The 27,853-nt window shown below is 37.6% G+C and overlaps 2 protein-coding genes across 2 annotated transcripts in view; one reads left to right on the top strand and one right to left on the bottom strand.

Moving 5' to 3' along the window:
* GIGYF2 (GRB10 interacting GYF protein 2) overlaps positions 1-27,853 on the top strand; it is a 137,961-nt gene that overhangs the window by 69,206 nt on the left and 40,902 nt on the right. Inside the window, 3 exon segments of the mRNA XM_051999328.1 lie at positions 22,208-22,387; positions 27,331-27,548; positions 27,632-27,797. Coding sequence (XP_051855288.1) covers positions 22,208-22,387; positions 27,331-27,548; positions 27,632-27,797 — 564 coding nt within the window.
* On the bottom strand, positions 1,231-14,595 carry KCNJ13 (potassium inwardly rectifying channel subfamily J member 13). The gene is made up of 3 exons (XM_051999329.1): positions 14,465-14,595; positions 8,869-9,328; positions 1,231-5,990 (listed from the first exon to the last, which is right to left on the bottom strand). The coding sequence occupies exons 2-3, from the start codon at positions 9,305-9,307 to the stop codon at positions 5,368-5,370; spliced, it is 1,062 nt and encodes a 353-aa protein (XP_051855289.1). The 5' UTR covers positions 9,308-9,328; positions 14,465-14,595; the 3' UTR covers positions 1,231-5,367.

Here is a 27,853-nt window from a genome sequence, read left to right as displayed (position 1 = left end):
TGAGAGTTTGAACAGATAGAATTTGTGCATTTTCACTTTATAAGGGTCATAGTTTTCTGTTTAAAAGAAACTTTAAAGTATATGCTCAAAAAAAATCTAAAAGGTTTTTGTCACTAGGCTAATTGAAGAATCCTCTTTGAGGATCCAACTTGGGACAGATTTAGTGGAAAAGGAAGTAATGATCCAAGACAGCATGACTTTATTAAGCATGGCACACTAATGTAAATTTTTGGGTAGGATTCTCAAGTCAGTAAATCAGGGATATGCTATAGATGAAGTTTACCTGGATTTTAGCAAAACTTTGATCAAGTTTCTTAGGTTTACAGGAAAAATGGGGAGAGAATTGCTAGATGATAGCACAGTTAGTTTCAGAATTAATTCTGTAGCTTGACCCAAAGCATTTAGATAAAGACATGTAATGTAAAAGTAAGCCTTCAGTGAGTTGCCACAGGGATCTGGACTTGTCTCCATAACTTGGATAAAAGAAGAGATGTCTTCTTTATCAAACTGACAGATGGTGCAAAAGCTGGTAACATACAGACTAATTAGAATCCAGAAAGGTCTTGATAGGTTAGGACTAATTGGACCAAAATAAAGTAACATGAAATGATGTAGAAATAAAAATACTTGATATCAAAAAATCTTCACAAGAACACAGTGAACAAAACTCTGAAGAACATGGGATAGAATGAGAGTGGTCTGGCAAGTGGTACAATTCAACAGTGTCATTTGGCAGCCACAGAATATGGCCTTGGGCTGCATTGAGTTTTTTATTTTCCAAGAAGTATGGAGGTGATACTCCCCTTGCATTTTATTCTGGTCAAAACATGGTGGAATATTGTGTTCAGTTCTGGATACCATGTTTTAACAGACATTGATGGGTTGATGAATTTCCTGAAATATTGTGCTATATGAGGTTAGGTTTAAAGGATGATTTTAATAGGAGACCAGAAGTCTTAGGTTGGGGGGAAGGAGAGTGGGTGATAACGTTATTTGAAAGATTATCACCTGGAAAGGGATTCCAACCTTGCTAGAGCAGAATCTTATTATGATAAAGATCCATATAGGATCGATTATAAGAACTTTCTCCTTCCCCACTTTTCCGTCCTTCCCTCCTCCCTCCCCCCATTCCTCTCCCTCCCATTTTTTCCTCCCTCCTCCCTCTCTTCCTCCCTTTGTTTTCTCCCTTCTTTCTTTCCTTTTCTTGTTTGTTTTTTAGACACGTTAAAGTTATTGTATAAATCAATAAATTATTTTATTTTGGTTCACTTAAATTTGAACACTACTGTAAGACTGAAATGGGATCCCATTATGTCTAGCTGTCACAAGCTGTTCCCCTGCCATCCAGCTGCTCTCTTGTAAAGGTTCAAGTGCTTGTTTCAAATAGAGTGGTTATTGTATTAGCTTATGCTCTATTCTGAAAGTTTCAGTCTTGAAAAATAGTTATGAGATTAACTATAATTCTCAGCATTTAGGAATGCTAAATGGATTATCAATTAAAGTGTATTAGCTTTGACTTAACTTCCCTGACTCATATATATTATAGATGTTGATGCTTTTAGCATAGAACAGCTGACCTACGTGTGGCATGAACAGCTAGCTAATCTTGCCTTGTCCCATTATTTCTCTAAGGCTCTGATAGTCCTTTGTGGACAATCCCCATGAAGGATAGTCTATTTACCACCCCTTGAATATTGGTAATCTAAAAGTGTAATGTTCTGAGAGCAGCTTTCTTGGGGGGGCTTCTGGAGGCAGTCTTCATTTCAATTCAGTGTAATCTCCCCAAATGCAGTCCAGATATGAAAAGTCCAAATCCTTTGTTGTCTCCTTCCATTTGAGGCTCGGCTAGTTTTTCTTAGAGGTCTTCTGTAGTCTTGGTTCTGAGAGCTTAAGCTGCCTTCTCCAACTTGCGAAACTCCTCGACTGAATCCTGGCTTCTGTGTGTCCCAGAATGAATCCTGGTTGAGGCTCCTAGCTTATATATGCTCTCTTAAAGGTGTGAATCTTGTAGAACTCTAGTAAGTATTAATTAGGTACATAATTATAATTTCTATCAATTCCACTGATTTAGTACCTTGTAAGAATCCTAACATATGTATGAATGTATGAACAAAAGTATGAAACTTTTAGAGTCCATGGTAAAAGCTCTTTTATCACTCTCCAAGAGAGGCTAACAGTCAGCTTATACTCATACTCTCTAGTTTGGCTGGTTCTAATAAACAACTTGCTATGCAAAAGATAATCATAAATGATTAGTAAGCTTCTTTATCATAGTAAGCAGTAAATGGAAAACCAGGAAAGTTATATGGATTAGAATAGGTGAGAGGATATTTGAGTGAATGACTCTTCACTAGATACAAATTCTGGCTCAATTAGGGATAGAATGATCTCACCAGGGAAGTATATCCTTGGCAATCTTTAGAATTGCAGGCACTGAGAATCCAGGGACATATTGTGGGATAGCTCCTTCGTGAGCTTTTCTTCACCATTTCAAAGGTACTCAGTGTTGTAGGCTTACTAGTTTTTCATATCTTCTTCCCTGTTCCTTCACTGCAAATATGCAAACACCATAGGTTGGGGTCCCTCAGCAAACTGCTCCAGACTTTGGTGAAAGTAAGGTTAGTATCTTGAGAAAAAGAATGACTTTCCTATTCTATCTCTGAAAGTATTTACTGTGAATCAAGATCTGTCCATTAGATCCAAGTGAGGTTTACAAATGGATTCTCCTGATTGCCAAAATTATCTCAAAGGGAAGGCTGTAATATGACAGTATAACATATAATGCTCACAGAGTACAGGTTGTGCGCTCTGTCTGTCTTTTATCAGAAACTATGAAAATTGAGTTGGCACATCACAGAATCATAGAATGATAGAAGAAACTAGAAATCATCTTGTACTCTATCTTTTTTATGGATGAGAAAAATAGACTCATAGTCATATGGCAGAGCTGGAACTGGAACACAGGTCTCTTAATTTCTTCTCTAATACCTTTTATAATCTGAGTCATGAAAAAAACACCACTGCCTTTTATTTATTTAATTTTTTGCTGAGGCATTTGAGGTTAAGTGACTTGCCCAGGGTCACATACAGCTAGAAGTATTGCGTGTCCAAGGCCAGATTTGAACTCAGGTCCTCCTGACTTTAGTGCTGGTGGCTCTATTCACTGCACCACCTAGCTGCCCCATCACTGCCTTTTAAAAGCAGTAATCTGTCTTAAGGCAGCAGTGTGTTATAGAGGCTGAATTTGGAGTCACAGGACTTGGATTTATATCCTGCAGTTTTCTCATTTGTAGAATAAAGGAGGTTGGATTGGAGGAGCTCCTGAGATCTGTCCAATCCAACTCTTCATGTATGCTAACAACTTAACTAGATAGAAACAACTATGACCAAGTGAGAGTTTAGTACTATATAGTTAATAGCTTTTCTAACACTGTCCAATAATTGAAAACAGATTCCAAACTTGGTGAGCTCCTTCAAAGTTTGTCTTCAAACAGTCATGAAAGGACACTTGGCAGTCAGGTTTTAGAGACAATTCTTTTTCAGATAATTTGGACTGGGTCGCCAATTTTGTGTTTTTTTCTGATTGTTTTCATGGGTCTCCATTGTACCTCTAATTAGTTTATTCCTTTCTACATTAATATAGTTTGTAAGATTGTGATATTCTTGTCTAATGACCAAGTTAATACATCATTGGAAAGAACTGACATAGATATACTTTAGACATACTTAAGAGTAAGGAATCCATTCACAAAGATGATTAAAATATAGTTATCATAGAATAATAGAGTTAGAAAGAATCTCGAATGTCATCTGGTCCAACCTGCTACTACTCTTTTGTGTTTTCAGTAGAATCTATGTGCTTTGAATTTAGAAGAGGAAATTTTGTTCTTAATTCTTTGATATAGAAATCTTCAAGTTAGATAATATTACTTCCTTACCAGTCTCTGTTTAATGTTTAATTGTTGTTTGTGTGTTTGAATCCTTAAATTCTTAAAGAGTCTTCATGGTTATGTTTCCTATTAAGTTACAGTATGGAGTCATTTGTATGTTTTCCTTAAAGTAAAAATGATGTCATTTTAAGTTTGACAAATTGAATCTGACTTTTTCAAGACAGTGCTCGTAAGGTCGTCAAAGGAGCGAAGTTTTGGAACTAGAGGATCTGTGTTTGAATCTTTACTACTTTGTGGCTTAGAGTATATTGGTTAACTTTTCTCTGCCTTTGTTTGTTCATCTGCCAAAGGAAGTGGTTGGACTAGATAGACATAGTCTCTACAGTTCTTACCAGCAAAGTCAGTGAAATCTTACTCCTAAAAAAAAATTCTGTTTTTTATATGTTTTGGTTTTTTTTAAGTTTCTTAAGTTACATTGACTTGCCTTCTATGTTTTTTAATCTCTATAGGAAAAAATGTATATAGTAATTCTTCTATTAAAAAAAATTCAGTGTTAAAATATAGACTGTAGTTAGCTATTTTAAATACTATACATAAATGTAATGTGGGTTATATATTTTTAGAAAATCAAAAGTATTACCTTATATTCTTTGTTTTTTATGATCCTTAAAAATCAAAAGTATCACTGTTTCTTTTTTTTTTTTCTTTTTTTTTTTTTTTTTTTGGCCCTAAAACTGGTTCATTTTTACATAGCATGGTCAGAGAAATATTATTCTATGAAAAGATACAAAGCACATATATCATTATTTCTTACATCCAAAATAAATCATTTGCTACTAACTTAAAAAACAGTCCCCACAGAGTCTTTTTTTTTCCTTTTACTAAAGTTTTTTGAGTTAGGTCAGATTTGCTTTCATAAGAATTTTTTAAACACTTAAAATTGCATGTCTTTGTGAATTTCATTATTAGCTCTTAAAAATTAAGGCCAATACTTAATACTTCATTGCTTCTGAAAAGTGTGATAATTTGTATAAAATACTTAATTGTATCCAAGGAGAATTTACATTGCATGGAATTACTTCAAATTGAATTTTATGTATTAAATTAATTCACAGATTTAAATTGGATTGCTTTGAGTGAGTTTTTGTTTTGAGATCACATTTTTTAATTCATTGCCTTTTACAAACAATATCAAATCATATTTAAATGTCATCAGTAATGAAGTCTGTATAATTTTTCTTTCAGTCACTGTAACTTTGATCACATTAGTGAAATCATCTGGTAGAAAACTTTGCAAGGTGCTATATTTTCAGAATGTCTGCAGTTCATTCATCCACTAGTCTCACGTGTGATCATATATCATCTTTTGCATGCCATGATGTAAATGAAGAAAAAGATAGTGGAATAGTGATGATGAGGGGAAAAGCAACTAGTTAAGCAGTTTAATATATTTTTAAAATGTATTCACGTTCTGAATCTATTCAGCTACCCCAGTCTCAGAGATCTGAAAATTATCAATGTGTTGTCCATTAATATGGATTCCTATGTCAGTCCTTTTGGGGCTCTTAGGATCTGCAGCTGTTGGAAATTCAGGGATAGTTTTGTCAAAATTCTCCATTTTGATAATATATTCACCATTAGAATCTCGAGTAATTATAGAGGCAAAATAATGATTCAGCATAATCTCTGATGGTAGGTAGGATGTCCTCCTATGGTATGGTTCTCCTGTGACCTCTTGAATAGCTGAGATGAAAACAACTAATTCAAAATGGCCAGGATCTTCATGCTGAAGGAAAGCAGCTAGAGGACTCGACGGTGTAATGGAGTGATAGTAGGTCAGTGGAAAGATAAACAATGGGCATTCTGTGGAATTGATACTGTCAAGGTGGAAGTCCACACTGGTCTGGTAGAGTTGATCATTTTCTCGTTCCTCGTAGAGAATGGCAGAGACATGGACGTTGGTGAGTGGTCTAGGTTGAACGTTGGCCACTTGGAAGATCAGATTTGGTATACCACCTATGTGGGCTACTACTGCCAAGTCAGTAAATCGGATGGAGTAAATTCCATTCTTTGGGCGGGCGATCTTTGCCACAAAGGCACCTAGATTAGAAAGAGTTGATTTTGTTACAGACTTATTTATAACTAATAGTAACCAAATTCTATGAAATAGTGTAGTGTTATATTTTGGGTAACATTTCTAAGACTAGGTTAGATGCAAAACTGCTTATATTTTAGGTATGATTTCTAAGGTTAGATGGTTAAATTCTTTGTTTTAGATATCGTTTTTTTAGAATAGATTAGGAGCTAGTATCTAAGTGTCACATACTGTCTCTTAGAATTGGTTTAGCTAAGCTCTTTGGGGAATGTAAACTTTTTAGATAAGACATGGGAATAGTTTGTGTATTAGTAAGTGCATGTTGGGACAAAACTTTTCAAAGGAAAAAATGTGTTTTTGGTATATGTGTTTTTCCTATAGATCTAAATAGAGATCTTTAAAATATGCATAGAATTGCTTTCATTTAGTGGGAATGGGAAAATTCCTTTTTTCTTGGTTAGATTTTGGGGTGGGGGTGGTGACCACTGATTCATCAGTGTAGTGACCATCTCGCTTCACTGTAGACTTAGAAAATTACTGAAGCTTTGACAGGTTAAATGATTTGACTGAGATCACACAACTGGGACTGTCTGGACTACATTATTATTCTCCATCTTTTTTTGATTGCAGACTCAAATAATAAGATTTCTTTTTTTTTTTTAGAATGTGCCCCAATTGTTAAAAACTTTTGTTGAGTACATACCCAACAGTGTGTACATTTATTTACTTATAAATTATACTTGTACTATATTACAATATAAGTAATTATGTAAGTTATAAAACTTATCCCCAAGTGGACTTTTTTTTTTCCCTGAGGCAATTGGGGTTAAGTGACTTGCCCAAGATCACACAACTAGAAAGTGTCTGAGTTCAGATTTGAACTCAGGGCCTCCTGACTTCAGGTATGGTGCTCTATCCACTGCAATATCTAGTTGCCCCTCAAGTGTACTTTTATGATGTCCTATTTTATCTTAGAATCAATAGGGAGCTTCTGGGGTTTTGAGAATGGTAGTGATATGGTCCAATCTGTGCTTTAGGAAAATCATTTTGTCAACTATGGGGAAGATGAATTAGAGAGAAGAAAGACATCAGATAGACCAATTAGGAGACTGTTATATTATTAGCTTGGGTAGGATATGACGAGGTGTAAACTAGAGTGAACTCTGGGTCAGTAAAAAAAGACACCAGATATTGTTAATGGAGAGATAGAACTGACAAGATTTGGCAACTTTTTAGATATGTGGGAAGGGGCCAAAGCGAGGTGTCTGGGAGGATATGGAACTTGGGAGAGCCTGTGTGACTGGAAATATCGTTGTGCCCTTAATGGTAGCCGGGAAGTTTGGAAGAGAAGAGGGTTTGGCTCTTGCCATAGTCCAAAGGTAGTCTTGGGGATAGAGACAGGGATAGAATTTCCTGTGCCTTGATAGTCAATGCTTCATTTCATATGGGATATCGAGATGATCCTTTTGGAGATATTTTGTATAGCAGAGAAATTGATGGGAATAAGGGCAAATGTAGTTGTACTGTACAAGAGTTCTCCTTCTAATTGGTTACACATCCCCCATTGTACATCCTGGTTTGAAGACCACTGCATTTTACAGACTATCCTTAGGAAACTGTTGGTTTATTCCTCCCTCTCTGTTTTGGACTGGTAGAGTCAAGAGGAGGAGGGCACATGGTAAAGGGAAATGCACTTTGTTAGCTGCCAGACCCTTAAAGCTGAAATAGAAGCTGTCCTAAGTTGATATGTTGCATTGAAAATAGTACAGGCTTTGGAGGAATCTTGTCTGCCATCGTTGGCATTTGTATCAAGTTCTATTTATGATAATTTTTAAGTATTTGTTGCTTTTGAATGAACTCAGGGTACATTATCATATTTGAAAGGCAACATGTGAAAGCATGTATTTTTGAGCTTATATTAATTTGAAGACTTTTCAAGTCTTTGTCACCAGATTATTTACATTTATTGCCTCCCAGGTGCCAAAGGAAAGCATGGAGATTAGCCAAAGATCACAGTAGGGCTATGACCTGGATTCATTTCTCCTGATTCTTTACTCAGTGTTTCTTTGAGGGACTCAGAAAATGCTTTAGAAAAGAAAAATGACTTGAAAACCAGGTTTAAAAAAGTGTTAGTCCAGTTAAGGGCTTCCACCTTACCTGAGGGACTTTTCCCAAAGAGTTTTTAATAGGTCTGTGACATGATTTTGCAACCTAGTTTCTAGTGGATTTTTATCTAGAATGTGTGCTGCGTTTAGTCCATTTCTATGTAATCCTAACTCTAGTACTGTGTCCTCAATGGGAGGTCTGTAAGTATTACTTGAGATGATGAAATGAGAGGGAAATTTGGACTTCATTGGAGAAAAAAGAAAAATTAATTGTTGCTTACATTAAGATGCAGAAGGCATATTTCATAATTTAGAAGCTATGTCTTCCCAAGTAGAAATGTATCTCATTATGGGATCCTGGATTTCTGTGACTTAGATGGAAATCCTCCTCCTTAGCTGCTATATTGCTTGCTCTCTTATAGATCCTTCACTCCTTCAAGCTAGAGGAAATGTTGGAAATAGCACAAAGTAATTTTTCTTTTAGATACAACTTTCTTGAAAAGGTTGTAGAATCCCCATGGAGCTTGATAAGTGTAAGGATTTACTAGCAAAGCAGCTTTTTCAGGATGAGAATTTCTGATGAGGTCATTTTTAGTATAGAATTATTACTGTTTCTCTCAATTGGGAGTAGGAAGGGAAATCTTTTTTCTCCCTGTCCCCTGGAAACTGCTGTCCTAATGAGAACACATCTCAGAAGTTACTCTTTCTCTGTGCTACAAGAATTTCCTATCCTTCCAAAATTCATAGTCACATTTTTGAGAGAACAAAGACAAATTACCTGTGATAAAGGACTCCAGCATGAGTCCCGAGAGCATTTGGGCAGCTAGTAAGGTAATGGAAGCTAGACACTCGCCACTGGGGTACATGGTACCATAGCCAATCGTGAGCTGTGTCTCCAGTGAGAAAGAGAATGCAGTTTTGAAGCTGGTGACATATCTTACACAGACAGTATGGTTTTGGGGAGGGTTGTCATGGTCTATCCAAAGATCGCCATTCACTTCAGCTAAAATGTACCAGAAGACCGCGAAGACGAGCCATTGAATCACAAAAGATGCGGGATAGACCACCAACATCCACCGCCATTTTAGGTCTATTAGGATTCCCCACAGATTGGCTAGACGGGTGTGACAAATTCTCGAGGACCTGCTTATCTTCATGGTGCTGTGGCCATCTTTGGTAACCATCCTCTTACGTTTCTGAGTCAGGAGTGGAGCCATGCACTCGTTGGCCCTTATGCTCTGAAATCAGAAGGACCTGTTGGTAGCTGATGGGTAGACAACCGCCTTGCGCTAACATAGAAAGGCAATGGCTAAAAGTGATCGCCTCCCCCTCAAAACCTTGACAGTATTTATCTGTACCATTCAGTTAACTTGTCATGCATTTCCCACAATGCCGTTTGCATAACAGGTATTTATTTAATATTGATTAGATTACTTTTCCTATAGTTGGTAAAAGACTGAGAATAGAAAGAAGTAACTAATGAAGTAAGACTATTATTACTTTATATTATTTAGATGTCAGAAGCTGGAATTACTTGGAAGTTAAATTTCTAGTTACTACACAGTATCATTTTTTTCTATCACATCTACACTCTGTAAGTAGCTTTCCTGTACAATTAACATAAACTCAAGTTTATGCCAAGTTTTTAGATGGTTTTACCCTAGAGACAGAAGGGTTACATAACAGCACATGTAACAATGGAGCATAACAAGCCTCCTTCCATCTGTTCATTCATTGTGTAGTGGGAACAGCACTAAAGAGCTGCCATTTGATCTGAAATCTTATCCTTCCTCTTCTTGAACTGAGAAAGTGTGTGATCCTGAGCAAGTCACTTCCTCCTGCTGGGTCTGAGTTGCCTACTCTCAGTAAGGGTCTAAGAGCTTCTAAAGCTTTTCTGGTATTAACATTTTGTCATTTTAGAATGACCATGGCTCTCTCCCCCTCCTACCTTTCATTCAGGAAATTCCAGGACCTTCAGGTCAAGTAAAGATTCCTTCTGGCTTTTAAATCCCTTCACAACCTCATTTCCTCCTTTGCAGTCTTTGTACCCTTTCCTCTCCCCAAGGAGACTGGGATCCAAGGACACCATCAAATCCTTGTTGAAGGGGCTTTGCCTTTTTGTCTCAGGTGGGTCACTGGCTATTCCTCCGATGCCCAAAACCCTTTCTCTCCCTGTTTCCTTATCCCTGATGCCCCAGATAAAATGCCACCTGCTCCAAGATCCCCTTAATGCCGGCCAGCCTTCTTTGCTTGTTTGGACAGAGCTGTCGGCAGGCTCTCTCTCCTGTTGGGCTCCGAGCTCCCTGAGGGCAAAGTCGGCTTAGTCTTGGCCTCCTTTTCTGTGCCTTGCACTTCACACAGTGTCTGCTCCTAGTGTGCCCCTAATAAGGAGTTGCCTGTGGACTGACTAACTGCACTTACTGGGCTGGAGTTATTTTCTAATAGAAAGACATAGGAGTGATCTCAAGAGGTGCATGGCTTAGGGCTATTTGTCCATCCCCCCACCCCACTGTCACTTCAGTCCTCAGTACTCCTAGAATAGATACGGCTCTTTTTGTTTTGTCTTGTTCTCCCCAGGATCCAGCACTTTATACGTTGCAGACCCTTCATAAATGCTTGTTTATGACTGAAGGGTGGAGTTTGAGCTTGGATTGGTGCTAATTTATAGAATTTCTTTATATGAAGGGGGAAATAAAAAGAACTATAGTCTAGAAACTTTTTGTATGTTTTTCTGTACAAGTGTTATTTTAAAAAAGTAACACATTTCAAAAGTTAAGTAAAATGAATAGTCGGTTTTATAAGGATGGTAAGAAGGATGGTAAGATACCATGTAATAAAAATGAGAGTTTGAACAATTTAATTGCAAGTTCTCACTGGAAGTTTGTTTTTCCTTTGTTAAGTGTCTCTGGGTGTGTTTCACCTGCACTCCTCCTCCTGTGGCTCAGGTTCTCCTTTGGTATACTAAGGGGCTTATGCAAACAGCAAATGAGCTGATTACTTTTTTTCTTAAAAGAATATATCTAAACAGCAGGAGCCCATTGGTTACGGTTTTCATATAGAAACATTTTTATTATTTCTACATCTTTTATTTGGAATAAGTTTGCTTAAGAAGGATCCTAGTAGATTCATTCAGTGTGGAAACGCTTTTGATACCCATTGGCCTGACTTGAAGAGTCAAAAAGTAGATTTTTGGGCAGATCACAGCTGATCATTAGATGATTAGTTATTCAATCCCCTTTTCTGTCAGATTTATTTATGTCTTTTTGTAATTTTTATTCTGAAACCTTTTTTCCTTCTATTGAGCCATTGGATTTGAATCCTCAATCTAAAATGTTTCAGAAACATTTAAAAGGAAAAAAGGAGCATCCTTCTTTTCCAGTTTTCCTCATAAGTTTACTTAGGATTAACTGATCCCTTAAACTTTACATTTATACTTTTTTTTGGTCAGACAGTCAGGGTTGATTGACTTGCTCAGGGTCATACAGCTAGTACAAGTCAAATGTCTGAGACTGTCTTTGAATTGAGGTCCTCCTGACTCTGGGGCTGGGGCTGTATCCACTGTACCACTCAGCTACTTGACTTTTATGTATTTCTAATGCTAAATTGTCCGTAACACAGCTGAATTGATGTCATCCTAAAAATAAGTCTTTGAAGTGTAAAGAAGATTGTAAATGAAATAATTTGTTAGTAAGTACTCAGACCCTTAACATAAAAATGTTTGTAAATATCATCATTTGTGGTATTGTTTCCTTTGCATAACTATTTAATGACTGATTTTGTTTAGGCACAGTGTTTTAATAGAAAGTCCATTATATATTTTATATGTGTGTGTGTGTCATTTTTATGGAAGTTCAAGATACTGCTGCAAATGGAGAATATGATTTTAATAAGCATAATTTCATTAGATTTTGCCCTGGCCCTTTACTTAGGTCTACTTTCATTTTCTCTAATATTTCTTCATAGAAGAATAAAATATGAATAGCTCACTGTCTTTAATCGAGATTCTAGGTTTACGTGTGATTTTCAGTGTATAGACTGCTGATTTGCATGTCAGTTTTTAGTTTGTAGTTCTGTTTTGTTTTACTTAAATTGGAATTTTTCTCCACAAGAATCATAGTTAGTTAATTTCACACTTAGATCTCCTTGGTTTAGAAATTTTTACCATAAGCCAGTTAAGTACTTCCTGTGCGCAAAGAGCATTAGGAGAGATCCAGTGTTTACTTAATAAAGACTCAGTCCCTGATCGTCTTGAACTTAAGTGCCCGGACTGATGTGAGACACATGCATACATACATATACATATGTATATAAGATGTGACTAGCAGAAACAGCATCATCTGTGAACTAGAGTTGTGTGTAACTTAAGGAGCTTGTCTACCTGCTGGGCATCCTCACTTACCCTGTAGGGAGTGGAGGGCCAGACTCAGTATTAGTTGATGTAGCCCTGTCCTTTTGATTCCTGATAGCTCAAGCATTTTATCCTGCTTAGTTTAACTTCTCTGTTTTTTAACCCCTTTTCTTGCAAACATCTCCTAATCACTAATGCATTTAAGACAGAGTTGCTTCTATTTGAATTTTAATTGTCATCTCCTCCCCTACCTCAGCATGTGTCCCTTGCTCTTGACCCCCATCTCTGACTCCCCTCTGTTCTCTCTCTTTTGCTCCTGATAGTTTAAATATTTCATTTTCACGGTAAGGACTTTGTGTCATGTTGTGTTCTAGGAGTCCCTTTCATTTGTGAAAACTCTGGCACTTGGGGTTGTGGCCTTCAGTGCTGCTGCGAGTGTAACCCTGCATAGGACCCTTCGTATTCCATAGCCTCAGATTGTTCAGAAGGAATTGAGCAGGATTTAGGTTATAACAATAGTAATAATAGTGAATATATAGAATACAGGTTCAAGTAGGCAAAGTGATTTCATCCTCATAATATCTCCAGGGAGGTGGAGTAATAATTACCCCTCTGAAGTTACATTTCAAAAAAATGAGGCAGACTTGTTTATGCTCACAAAGTTAGAAAGTGGTCGAGTCCCAGGATTCTTCTTACTCAGGTGTTCTGGCTCTGAGTCGAGCATTCTGTTGACTGGACCACACTCTCTAGGTTTTTTTTTTCTGTTGCTAAATCATGTGATATGTTCATATCCCATAAGCCCATATGCTGCTTTTCCATATTTTGCATATTTCATTCACTATTTTGAAATTTACGCCTAGCAATCAGCATATATAGTTTTTAATCACCAACCATTGCTTCAGGGAAAAGAATTATTCCTTGCTTTTCCTATTAATACTTTTTTTTGTACTATCATCTTTTAAGGGGATCTTACCATTCACTAAATTAGATTTTGCTTGAATAAGTGAGGATGAATGAATATGATATAGATGTTGTTTCTAACTTATTCTTAGATGATTTTCATAAACTTAAATTGTGTAATAAAAAATTAGTTTAAAGGAGAGTTTGAGAGAATTTTATCTGATGAGAGCAAGATTTCTTGCTCTCTTTTTCTCTCTCACGCACACAGACATGTTGCCATTTTGATGAGTTTAAAGAAAAAAAGTCTAATAGACCTTTCTTTAAAGTTCAGATATTACCCCTTTTAAATCTCTGCCATAGTTTAAAATAACTCATCCACCATAGTAAAGATAAACCATAACTGTAAATGTCACCTCAGTTAATCAGTTATTTACATTTGCTACTGGCTCAGTACAATTAAGATTTTATTGAGAATTATATACTCTTCCCCTTTTTATGTAATTGACAAATTTATAAAATAAGCCCATTCAGACCAATTTATAAGCTTTATGGTTTTTTTTTTTACCTCTTTAATAGAAATAATTGTTTTTTATTCCATTCTTAAACATCAGCTTAAATAGTGATTTAGAATTGGGCTATAGGGAAGGAGGGGGGGAGAGAAAATGTGGGTGTAGGGGAAGGGGGGGATAGAGAAAGGGAGTTGAGTGTGTATCCATTATTGAAAATAACAGCTATGACAACATTTAAATCCTTTAATGTTAGATTCTCAAGTACCCATTTTAGGAGTTTTTCCTCATAATTTATCCCTACTGGAGTAAAAAGCAAAGCATAATCTTTTAAAAAATCTTTGGAATTCCTTCCAGAGACGCATTCTATTCTCCAAGTGAAGTTTATGAATCATAATCAGTTACAGGCATGTATTCAGTGAGGTGATGAGAAATTCCAGTAATATTTTCAACTGGTCTGTCCCATTTCTAATATTTCAAAGAAATAGCCTAATTTCCGCCTTTCTGTTTAGTTAAGTTTTCATAGATTTACCCATATTGGATATAACTAATTGTGACCATAACCTTTCTATCTACCACTACCCCCCGAAATTAATAGTTTTTAATAGTTGAATACTTACCAATGATTTTGAAGCTTTGGCTAATGTGCAAAGGTAGGTCTTTAGGGAATCTAGGAGGGATGTATCGCTTTAGGCAGACAGTCCTATCTACAAGTCTAGTTTACAAGTCTAGGGCTCTCTTGTTGAACTGGGTTTACAGTTCACATTCCTCTGTTTATAATGCAGTGAGGGCTGGTTTCCTCTGAAGCTGATGTGATTGGTCACTTAGTCTGCAGGGGGGCCAATTAGCTCTGATCATGTGGAAAAGAATGCTGGTTTATTAGGAGGTCTTTCTTTACCCAACACAAACCTTAGCAGCTCTAGAGAAATCCTCCAAAGCTGACTTGGAGAAGGGGTGCATTTTTTTCTCTAATCAGAATCCGACTTTAGTAAGTTTGTATAATCTTACTTAAGATTTTGGAGGTCCAAAGGGATAAAATTCTTTACAACTTTCCATTTCATCTTCTCTTTTATTGTAGGTTAAAGCATAAGATAATTCTACTAATAAAAACTCCTTTTCTCCTGTCAATTTAGATAAGTTTTCTTTTGGACAAGAATGCTAGGATCAGAGATCTGAAAGAGACTTTTGAGTCTAGCTTCCTCATTTACAGATGAGAAAATCACTATTCAGAATGACACAGTTGTGATAAAGCCAGAATTAGAATGTAGGGTTAGAAATAGACCAAAATATTAATCTGTCTCTTTGTCAGCTGCCCTTCCCATTTAGAATAGCTATTACAGGTTCCAGTATTGTACTACTAGCAATATATCATTGGGGAAAACACATTTATAGTGCAGTGTAGTAGTAATATCTAGGGCCTTGCTTTTTCAGTGATTTCTTTGTAGAACTGAAGAATTCAGTTATAAAGGTAGCTTCGGGGGTATTTAAGGAAATTTTGCTTTGGTGGCAAATATACTGAATCCCAGTAAATTAAGGGCACAGACAATTCAGCTCAGTGCTGTAGTAGTGTTTAGCTGGACATTTTCTGTGTTCTCACTTGTGTCAACACTGAAGTGAGCTGTGGGGCTAGCTTTGGCACACCCTGCAGTGCAATACTTTTTTCCTCTCCATTAGCTGCTGATGTGAGAACTTTGGTCCAACATCCTATATAAGAGGATCTGAGGAACAAAGACTCTCCTTGTGTCTTGCAGGTCGAGCTATTGGAGACCTGCTGGGAAAATTATTAATGTGGACCCATGTAATACTCCTTTGGGAGGGAAATCGGCCCTTGGGGACTTTGGCTCTTTTTGTGAAACAAACATAAAATTAATTCTTTCTTTGTTTAATTAATACCAAACATTTCAATACAAGTTCAGGCACAGCATTTAAAAATCTGATAGCTATTATGTGACCTTCCGAATTATGGAAGGTAAACCCTAGGAAAAGAACTTGTGGGGTATTGTTTTAGTCATTCCTTTTCCCTTCATTTGGTAGTAGAAATGATGATTAGCTATTAATTGAGCATTATATAGCATTCTAGAAGTAGGATGAAATTGGAAATTATTTTTAGTAAAATAAACTCTCATAGTTATCATAACCCTACTAGATTTTTATTATTGATTTATACTGTATTTTAATAGGGATAGTCACAACTCAAGAAATATTAGGATTTTAGAACATAAACTTTGAGTTCTTGGGGTACAAAGAAATTTATTTTATGAAACTGGTGCTCATTTTACAGGATTTTGAATTCTTTGAATGACATTTTTTAATCTTGTTAAAGTCTAGACCAGGAACTAGATTATTTGGAAGAAGGCAAGTGGAAATTGATGAAATGCACCTCCTTAGGACAATTTCTCCTCCTGTCTTCTAAATCAGAGTAGACATCCTAAAAACTAACAGACTTTCCAGAAATGGCCTTAACTAGAAAGTAAACCGATCAAAGATCAGTGCTGATTGAGAAAAGCAGTGATCAGAGCACCAGAGACGGTGATCTGCACTGGTGCTATGAAGGCAGGCACTGCCAGAGAGACCCATGTGCTCAGCTGATGGAGAAATCACAGAATCTGAATACAGCTAAGAGCAGACACAACTACAATATAGAGACATGGAAATGGTGTAAAGAAAGTTAAAATATCAGGGGAAGCAGTTGAGAGCACAGTTACTACAGAAGATGGCATAGTAGTAGGAATCAAGGTGCAAAACCCACCTCAGAAAAATAATTAATTTGGAAAAAGAAGAGGAAAAAAAAAAATCAGATAAAAATGACAAGATTTGGAAGACAAATCAGGGAGACAAAACGTAATAGAAAGGTGTCTTCCAGAGTACAGAATTACCACATTATTTTAGTAAACTATAAGGAAACTTCCCAGACGTATCAAAACTAAATGATGTATTACAAAAAGAAAGTATTCCTAGAGGCTCAGCAGAGAGATAATTGTCTTCTTGGCCAGAGGTCTTCCAGGACCCTAGACGGCCAGATCTGTTGTATATGTCAGTTTTCTGAGAGATGAAAATGTGGCTATATTCCTGACCAAGGATCCCCATTAGCCACATTGAAGACACTCCCCATTACTATAGATTGGCATTTCATTTGTTTGCCTGATCAGACCTAGCATGACTCTTAAATCTGTATTCCATGACCATCCTGTCAGAGGAGTTCTGAAGCCTCTCTTTTGTCATGTGTCAAGGTGAGCTCATGCGTTCTCTGGACTGATTATGTTTCAGAATGATAGAGAATAACATAATCCCAAAGAGCCCAGATTGGCTGCATTCATACTGGGAAGCCAAAGGTTTTTGGGTCCTGGCTTATTGAGTGTTTCCTTCCTGTGTAGAATCTCCCCAAATACCCTCTTTGAACATGTGCATTCATACCCTTCTTCATGTGGGCTTGCTTGTCTCTGGCCCTGCCAACATACAGGATTCTGAGAATTGCCAGGAGTCTACTCTGGGCCCCAGGGCTGTCCCAGAGTGCTTCCCTTTCTCAAAAGCCAGTCTCTTTAAACCAAAATAGCCAATAGCCCATCAGTAACTTATCTTTAACCACACTACTATTCCTAGCCAGACTGTTAAATGTAATTGCTGGAGTTGTGTTGCAGTAGATTGAGAAGGAGAGAGAGCTGGCTTGGGTTCAGGTCTTGACTTTGATGTATACCGAGTATGAGACTGTCAGCAAATCCCTTCACCTCACTTCCCCTGCAACTCTTAAGCTGATTAAAAAAGAGTGACACAACTGATTTTATTTTGATCAAGTAGGTCCCTATAGCTGTAAAATCATAGGTTTCTTCCTTTCTCCCACTCCTCCCCCAGAAAAAAAAAAGAAAACAAAAATAAGCTTGTCAGATTATTCAGTAGCAAATTGTCTGGAATATTTAATCCCTCCTTACTTCTCAGTTCTCTGTGACATTAAGGTTTGTAATTGAGTATAAAAGGAAAACATCAAATAAATATATACACACACACAGATTATATAAGAGAGTGTGTGTGTCTGTGTGTAACACTTTGCAACATATAACAACTGAGGTTATTTGGCATCTAAGGTAGAAAACTAGTGTACAAACAAGTTGATACATCTCTGTCCCATAATTCTTCTTTTGCTTTTTGAAAGTGGGCTTTTGTAGGCTCCAAGCTTCCCAGCTGTAGATTGTGTTGGCTAAGGGCCTCTTTTGCTCTGTCTGAAGTTTTCCATAAACACCACTGTTGGCTGAGGGTCAAACATGCACACAGGTGCCCTTTCATTGCTCTTTCTCCTTAGGAAGTCCACTCAATTAGACCAGGCCAAGGTCAACACTACATTTTATTTTATTTTTCATGGTAGAAAAACCCTGCTCAATGTTAACTACAATATATAAGGCAGAAGTGCCTCTGAAACATCAAAGTTCTGGGGAGATTGTGTTGACTATGATTCGTTGCAGTCTAAGAAGACTCAATTTCAGGTGACCCCAAAGTCAATGAAAAGAGAAGCTGCCCAGTGGGTGCCAGCAGCATGCTCAGCCTTCCCAGTGATCCCTTCTTTGTTTTTAAGAAATGGCCTCCAGGACACATTGAACTCCACAAGAGCCAGTCGGTTGGCTATAATGCTGAGCTGGCATCCTCCAGAGAGCAATACGTCAAAGCCAGAGGGGGCTAGGCGGGGCCCTGGGCAGTTGGAGTATCGGAACCATAACTGCCCAGATGTGACAGCTTGGAGAAATTGTCAGCTGTGTTGTATACGAAGCGGTGATTGGAGGCTATGGCGCAGTGCTGTGCCAGTTGAGTTGTGGAACCGGAGAGGCATCAAAAACATATTTCAGTGAGTGTATAGGAGGAAGTTGAAGAAAAATATTTTTGAGGGCAAAGTAGAAATAAATACATATCCTTAATTTGTTATCCCTCTCTGGAGAGGTGACATCACTTAGCTCTGGAAGATAATGTGTCCGAGTAGGGATTTTTGTAGTCCATCAGGTTTGGTGTCCTGATTTTTCAGATTTTCCCATATAATATTGTGTTTTGTATTTGTTGTTCTTTTCTTGATGGATTGAATTGAAAGCTCATTCAACACCAGACTGTAGCCTTACATTTATTGCGCTTAATAAATATTCATTGTATTGCTTTATTATGGATCTCATGATCACAGGAATAAAAAGACTTTAAAGGAGAGATTAAAATGTGTACCTAGGGAAATGGATGGGAGTTCAGGGCCAGTTTGGTGGTTCAACGAGACATAGTAGAAAAAAAAAAAAACCTGTTGGTATTACAAGTGGAAGAGGCATGTGATTGGCATCTATTTGAATCCTGTTCCACTATTCCTTCAACTCTTGTCTTTGAGAATTTCCAATTCTTCCTTAGTTTGTTGGGAAGAAAACATTTCCTAACTTGGAAGTACTGTAAATTGTTTTAGGGTACAAAGTTGGTGAAAGGAAAAGAAGGGAATGACTCTTTCCAGTAGGGAGACAGGATGGATGAGTCTGCTCCCAGCAGCCACTCAAGTCTCGGGGTTTGAGCCCTAATCATAAGGACAGAGAAGAGCCAGACTACAATCGAAGAAAGAATAATTCCTTCTGTCTTTGAAAATAGTAAGATCTTTATACCTACAGGCAGAAATCTGACTTGTTTGCTTTCACATATGAAAGTTTTGCAGTACTGCTTATCTGTTCTTTGTAGGATCTGCAAAGATAATAGAGATGTCATGATATATACAGTGTGTTTCAGTTGTAAGTCTTTAAAGCTTTTGAAATCCCCTGTGTACCACAGTCAGAACCATAGTTCCCACTTGTACACTTAGAAAGTAGTTACATCATAGATGTGAATTTTATATAGTTTAAAATATAGTCTGTCAACAGAGGTTTTCTTTTTATAGATCATAGTTAAAACTAATGTTAGAAATTTTAACTTCAAGTCTAGAAGTATCCAAATTGGACCATTTAAATATTGCATCTTTAGAGTTGTATATCTCTAGGTAAAACAATTTCTTGAAAAAGCCATAGAATCTTGAAGATGTTTCTTGTTACTCTTGAGAAATCATTCTAGGTAAAATAGTCAAAAAATTTTTTGAAAAAGCCATAGAATCTTGAAGATATTTCTTCTTACTCTTGAAAAGTCATTCTTCTCTTGATTGATTTCTTGGCTTTGCTTAGATTGTTTTTAGTCTAATTCTTCAAAGCACTGTGTCCTCATCTTTTGATGGTCTGGACTTGTGAGTTACTGATGTGGGTTACATGCCTCTATCAGTGAAGATCATTGCCGGGGATTTGGGGGGAGAGTGCAGAACGGTTCAGTGTATTTCACACCAAGGCAGAATCTAGGCCCAGGGTTTCCAGACTGAGCACTGCACATTCTGCCTTTGTTCTAGAAGTGACAATTTATGGGGTTTCACATACACCTATTCTGATTTTGTTCTGGCCTCTTAGGTTTACTTAAAACCTACTTGGATCTTTGCTGTTTGGCTTTGGTTTTGTTGAAACTTACTTGTTCTCTCTAAATTAATCTCTCTTTTTAAGTGATGGAGAATGGTTGATTTATAAGAATTTCAGAATGAGGTAGAACCCATGATGTATGATGCTTTATTTCAGATAAGGAAGTTGAGTGTATTACTACAGATTGTTTTAATATCAGAAACCCAGAAATTGAAGCTGGGCAGAATTATGTTTCTTAGATTAATAAGATGGTGATAAAGAAGATAGGTAAGCACTGTATGTTAAAGTGAGGCCAGGAGTGGAATGACCTAATTTTTATTTTTCTTCTTAGATTTATAATTATTTTAAATTCATTTTCCACCTAATAGTACCAGTACCATTGTGAATCCTTCAGCTCTCCACCACAATAGTTTTGGGCTATTGAAATATATTTGAAAGGTTTACTTTGGAAATCTAAAGTTTTTTCCATCAGTGATTGGGGGAAAAAAACAGACCTTATGTAGTCCAAGTAGTGGTTGGAACTGAGCCAAATGGTATTTGTTGAGCACTTTATGTGAGGAATTAAAAAGCAATAAAATAAGGTAATGCCATTCATTTGGATAGTACTTCATAATTTTCTGAATGCTTTCACAGTCATTTTCCTTCCAAGGCTGTGCAGGCTAATTGGGAGAGAGAATATTAACGGATTCTATTGCTGTTCAGTCGTCCCTGACTCTCTGTAACCCCATTTGGGGTTTTTTTGGCAGAGATGCTGGAGTAGCTTGCCATTTCCTTCTCCAGCTCATTTTTTACAAATGGAGAGCTGAAGCAAACATGTTTAAATGACTTGCCCAGGATCACACAGCAAGTGAATGTGTGAGATCAGCTTTGGATTCAGGAACATGAGTCTTCCTGACTCAAGAATCCTAAAGGATTCGGCCTTTTTGCAAAAGCTAATGTTTGAAAATCTCTTTGTGCACAGCTCTCCTTTGGGGAATGGGGACAAGTCCAGGAGGGGAGATGCCAGAATGATGGATTTTTTTTTTCTTTTCTGGCAATCATTTCAGTGAAGTTCTTTATATGTATCCAGATGATATTTTCATAGAAATTACAAGGATTCATGGCACCGAAATGGTCTGTATCTCTTAAATTTGAAACTATATTGAATTTCATCATATTAGATTCAGCCTAGTGGTCTGGTCCTTGAAGATCTCTTTTTTGATCCTTACTTTGACATTCTATGTATTAGTTTTGCCTTTTTGTCATCTGCACAATTGAAAAGCATGACATCTGTGCCTTTATCTAAATCACTGATAAAAATGCTAAATAATCTGGGGCTGAGCATAAATCCCTAAGTGGACACTGTGCCACTGGGGGAGAACTGTCATAGGCTCATAGAGGGGAAGAAATGCTGATATTATGGAGCAGATTCTTGCAGGGTTCTAAGGCTCCTTTACAAACCGAGGGTGGTGGTGGTGGTTCTCTGTCCCTGGGTTCTTAGTGAGGAGGTAGCAGGCTACATGAGACATTTTCAGACAAGAGTCACTGTGCTAATTTGTTTTGCATGACTGTACTTTGTTGTTACAAGGGAAGATTTTATCGAGGGTGAGGAAAAATAGCTGGGAAGTAACTAATCATTTTAAAAGAGCCTCAAGTAAAACCTTTTTGAAAGGATGGTGACATGATTCTGTTTGTCTAGGAGCAATGTTCACCAGGCAAGGCCAGACCTCAGTTTACTACTCCAAATCTGTGAGACAAAATAGGGAGAGAAGATCATATGACCTTGTTTTATTAGTGGGTTTGTAAGTTTGATAACTTTTCATTGGTTATTTAGTATGGAAATTGTGCTATCCCCAGAAATTTTTTATTTCAAGAAAATTTTATCTGCCATTATTTAATCTACTCGATTGTTCTAACTCTAAATGCTTGATTATTTTGTTTATTTTTCAGTGAGACCAAACTTTGAAGAAGGTGGGACAACAGTAGCAGGGAGAAAACATGACTTTATACGTTCTGAAAGTGAAAACTGGCGTATCTTTAGAGAAGAACAGAATGGGGAAGATGAAGATGGAGGCTGGCGCCTTGCAGGGTCACGAAGGGACGGAGAGAGATGGCGCCCACACAGTCCAGGTGAGAAGTACCAATCCCTGAAGTAAACATTGTCTCAAGAGAGCTGAAAAGTGCTTGTTGATTTCTAGGCCTTGGGTTCCTCACCCTGAAAATGGAGAAAGCTAATGAAATCATCCCCAAAGTTTCCTTTGTGTGCCTCACTTTCTCAATGCTCTTTTCATGATTTTTTTTGATTGTTGTTTAAGTCAGAAAGGAAACAATGTACCCCATTTGCCACTCTGTTTCTCAAGTTTTAGGATACATTATATCACTATTTTCCTTGAAAAAATGGTAGTTTATTTTGAGCATAAGCTTCAAGCTCAGGTCAAATGAATTGTCACATGTTCTTTTTCTGCCTCTTCCCATTTGAAGAGCAGGGAACAAGAATAAGCAGCACTTTTTGATTCTTTTGCTTCCTCTGTTTTACTCTGAGAATGCTTTAGTTTGTTCTTTCTTTTGACATTAGATATGCTGGTAATTGAAGACACTGGTGCTTGTGTTAAAGTTCAGTCCCTACCAAACTGCTGGCTCAGCAGCGCATGAGAATCAGATGTGACTGTAGCTTATGTAGGTCATGGGGGCACTGAAGGCTTAAGCTTAGGAAAGAGATATAGACAACCAAATCATAAATGGAGTATGTATCACTTGGTATTTTTTCTTTCTTATATCTTAGTATTGTATCATGGAAAAAATGAATGTTAGGAAAGATTGTAGCCCCTGTCTCTGCTAATACCAATTTTATTATGGTTTTGTTTCTTCAAAATTTAAGTTTTAGTGATATTCTTTATTTTTATATTACTTGTATTTTTCATTTTATTCCTTTTCCTTGAGAGCCATCCTTTATAACAAAGAATTAAGAAAAAGCAGAGGGGAGAAAATAGTTAAGCAAAACTAGCATATTGGAAAAGTCTGATATCAGTCAGTGAAGAAGTATTTATTACATGGTTCCTATTTGCCAAACAGTGTACTTGGCTCTGGGATCCTAGTACAAAAAAAAATGAAATAATCCTCCTTCACAAGGGCCTTCAAAGCTTAGCAAAGGAGTTTGTATTTGAACTCAGGGCCAATAGGAAGCTTTTGGAGTTGATTGAATAGTAGAGTCATATGATCAGATCTGTATTTAAGGAAAATTTCCATGGCAGTGGTGTATAGGGAGGAATTAGAGGCAGGGAGACTAATTAGGAGGCTGTTGGCAATATAGTAATCTAAGAGAGATGTGAGGAGGGCCTGAACTAAATGGGGAATTCTGTGAGTGGATGTGAGAGGGTCAGAGGTGACCTATTTTGAAGGTAGGAATGTGAAGAACTGGTGACTAATTGGAGAAGAAGGGAAAAGGAGAGAGAGGCTGAGGATGTTTTCAGGGTTATAAAGCTGGGACTTCAGAAGGAAGAATTGGGGAGGGGGTAGGAGGCGGCGATGAGGAGGTGCCTTTGACAGAAACACGGATATATGGAAAAGGGATCCTTTGAGGGAAAGATTAAGCTCCACGTCCTGGTCCTTTTCTGGGCCAAGTTTAATGATGGCAGTTTCACAGGATTCGCTTTCCATTGTTGTTGTTCTTCCTATTTACATTACTGTAGTCATTATATATATATTTCCTTAGTTCTGTTTCCTTTTACTTTCCATAAATTCACTTGGTTTACCATAGTCCTTCTGTTCATCCTATTCATGGTTTCTTGTAGCATAGTCATATTCCCTTATATTAATAAACTGGTATTTGTTTAACCCTTGACTAGGAACACCTGTATCACCTCTAACTCTTTCCTCTTATGGAAAGTGCATAAATAATTTGGTGTATTTGAGGCCTTTTTAAAATTAGTGGCCTCCTTGGAATACAGAGTAGATTTGGAATCTCTCTGCTGAAGGTTTTCTTGATTCTTCAAATCACTTTTCAAAGTGGTTGGAGCAATACACAGTTACTATCAGTTCACACTATTCAGTTCATCTGTGTGCCAATCTTCCTCCAACTCCTCCAACCTTGATTTACTGTAAGTCATATCTTGTCAATTTTCTTCATGTGAGATGAAAACTCAGTTGTTTTGATTTACCTTTTTATTGTTAATGATTTGAAGAATTCTTTCATGTAGTTTTAAAGAGTATAGATCTTCTTTGGTGGTTTGTTCATAATCACTTATTTACTGGGGAGACTAGTTCCCTTTATATTTTTGATATCAGACTCTTATCAGAAAAGTCTGGCAGATTTTCCCTTCCAATCAGCCACTTATTAACTTGGATTAAATTTGTTTATTCAAAAGTTTTTCCATTTCTTATCCTTGTAATATCATCTCTTTTGTCCTTGTTAATTGTGTCTATACCTGGTTTGGTTAAGAGAACCTTAGGAATAGCCATGAAAGGTATATATATGATCTGGTTCTATTCTGAATTTTTTTTTTTTTTTTAATGGTGTGACCATTATTTTTCAGGTCACATGGAATACTTTTTTTTGTGGGGGGAATACTTACTATAAAGATTTTTTTACTTGTTATTTTAACTTTGTTTTAGTATACAAAGCCAAGTCATATTAGACCTATATAGCTATCCAGAACTTAAACAGTTTAGCTGGGATTTAAATTATTTTGTTGACATTGTTAGAAAACAAACTTTAAGAAATTTTTGATCATTTAAACTCTCTTCAGGGTAGATGTTTTTGACATTGTCTTTGGGGCTATTCCTTAAGATCCTTGGGCACCCGAAATCTTCATTTCTCTTCTGTTTATATTCTCACCAATATTGGTCTGCCTATGGCATCCAAACAGTATTGTTCTAGTTTGAGTATCATGGCATTGGTGGTATATTTTCCAGCTTAGTGGAGGGCTTGTAGAATGTGTTCTCAGCAAGTGAGTACTTTGTGAAAGAATGGGTCTGATCTGAGTTGAGAAAAGATAAATTCCAGCTGCTTAAAAACAAACTAGGTGAATGTTTTGGATGAGAAACAGCATTTCTCAGTCTTTGTAGTGTTGATTCTGTTAAAGGGCGTTAAAGTACATTTGCAAGGTTTTTGACTATCTTTCATATACAGTTATATTCTGTCACCCAGGACTGGGGAAAGGCAACAGTAAGCTTTCATTTTCTCTTTTGAAAGCTTTTCCTTAGTGTACAATGGGCTTACATTTTGTGTTAACCATAATAGAATTGACTGACATTTATTTGTGTATTGAATTGCCACGTGAGAGTAATAGAATCTAGCTCATATAACATGTCATAGATATTATTTGGAACATTTTAATTTTTCTGTGAAACTAATAGCCCAATACTATATTTTTATTCTTCATGGTAAGAATTTCTGAAAACTGCTTATTTCAAATTTTTGAAAAGTATGTTGATTTTAACATGAGGAAATGTACATATTTGAAATTTGGTTTTAATGGATGCCTCAGGTTAAGTAGTCAGTTGATTGCCAGAATATTTATACTGAATAATAACCAGATGATAAATAGTAGTTCAAATTTTAACTTAGTACCTTTAAGATACTCTGATTTTAACATTTTTATTCGATATTTAAGAGTCTGCATTTTGACTAAAAATGGTCATATGGTTCATAGCATCTTGATGATGGTACATTCTTAACAGTCATTTGTTATAATTCATTTCATTTTAAGTGTAACAAACCGTCTACCCCCTGCTTGTGACTTTTAAATGTTCCTTTCCCTCCTTCCCTCTAAATTTTATTAGGCACTTCCTATTGTGCTCTCGGTGGTTCTTCCCAAAACTCGCATTGCCTCTCCTCTCCTCCTCCTCTCTCCTCCTTCAGGTGGTGCCTTCTGCCATCTCATCTCACACAAAGAGGTGATCCCCTTCCATCCTGACAGGTTGTCTGTCATTTGCACCACTTTATTATTTCTCTTTGCTTCTCAGAAGACGAACGCATTGTAAACATGTCTACGTCTCCTTTGCTTGTTCTTCTGTGTTCCTTGTGGTTAAAGCTGTCTGCTCTTGGTGCCTCCACTTCCTTTCCCTCTTAATCCCCTGCAGTCTGGCTTCGGATGTCACCATTCCACCGAAAGGATTTTCTGTAATGGCAAGAGATGGTGGGCTGGTCTCAGTGTCTCTCTGCCTTCCCTCTCCTCCAGTTCCCCTCCACCCCCCTTCTCCTCCCCCTCTTGACTGCCCTGCCCTGGGCTGCTTTCTCTTTTCCCTCTGTATGACTTCTGGGCGACCTCCTCTTTCTACTGATGATTTTGCAGCGATTTCTGTGTGCCTCAGATCTTAGTAATTAGTGTCTTAAACTCTGCTGCTGAAAACCAAATTCATCTTCTTGGTGGCTTTCCCCTTCCCCATGAGTTTGCCCTCCTGAGGCCCCACCCTCTCTCTTACCCTCCCTCCCCATTCCAATTTTTTCTGACACTGACACCCCCTGGAGCGGCCTGGATCATGGCTGAAGCCTGCTGCTGAGTCTTCCTGGCTCTGGTCTCTCTCAACTCCAATTCATCCTCCATTGAAACCCCCAAGCAATAAATGCTGATGGCTGCCTGTGATCTTCAAGATCAGATGCAAAACCCTCTGCTTGGGTAGAGGATCCTCCACTCCACCCCCCTTTCTAGTCTTCTTGTACCTTATGCCCTACCCCATACTCTTTGATCTAGCTACTCTGGCCTCTTGGCTGTTTACAAACAAGACCTGCACTTTGGCTTCAGCCATTCTCTGGCTATTCCCCAAGTTCCCTCTTTATCCCTGCCTCCTAGCTTCCTCTAAATCACAGCTAAAATCCCACCTCATACAGGAAGCCTTACCCAATCCCTCTGAATTTTAGGGCCTCTCCATTAATTATTTCTTATTTATCCTTTAAAGGTCTTTTGCACATATCTCTTTGCTTATTGTGTCTCCAGTTAAACATTGAGCTCCTTGATGCCCGAGTCTGTCTTTTGCAATTCTTTGTATCCCGGCACTTACACAGTAAAAGGTCTGGCACATAGTAGGTGCTAATTGACTCACCGAACCATTGATTTTTCCCTTCTCTGTCTTAGATGGTCCTCGATCTGCAGGTTGGCGAGAGCACATGGAACGGCGACGGAGGTTTGAATTTGACTTTCGAGAGCGGGATGACGAGCGAGGCTACAGAAGAGTGAGATCTGGCAGTGGCAGCATCGATGATGACAGGGACAGCCTCCCTGAATGGTGCCTGGAGGATGCTGAGGAGGAGATGGGGACCTTTGATTCCTCTGGGGCCTTCCTCTCCTTAAAGGTGACTATGTGGGTCCTTTTTGGTGGCAGAGGAGAGTAGTAATAGGATGAGTTAGCGACCTTGGCTATGTCCCCTTGTCACAGAAAGTACAGAAAGAGCCCATTCCTGAAGAGCAGGAGATGGACTTTCGGCCTGTGGAGGAGGGGGAGGAGCAGCACTCTGATTCGGAGGGGAGTCACAACGAAGAAGCCAAAGAACCCGATAAGGTTGCCAGCAGAGATGGGGATCGACTGGATCGAGGGGCTGCAGGTAAGGAGGCCTCCTTGGAACTTTTGCAAACATTAATGATTAATGTATTGTTCATT

Source organism: Antechinus flavipes, chromosome 4, assembly GCF_016432865.1.
Source record: "Antechinus flavipes isolate AdamAnt ecotype Samford, QLD, Australia chromosome 4, AdamAnt_v2, whole genome shotgun sequence".
Classification (NCBI taxonomy): domain Eukaryota; kingdom Metazoa; phylum Chordata; class Mammalia; order Dasyuromorphia; family Dasyuridae; genus Antechinus; species Antechinus flavipes.
Note: the sequence above shows the minus strand (reverse complement) of the source record. Positions and strands in the feature narration are given on the sequence as shown.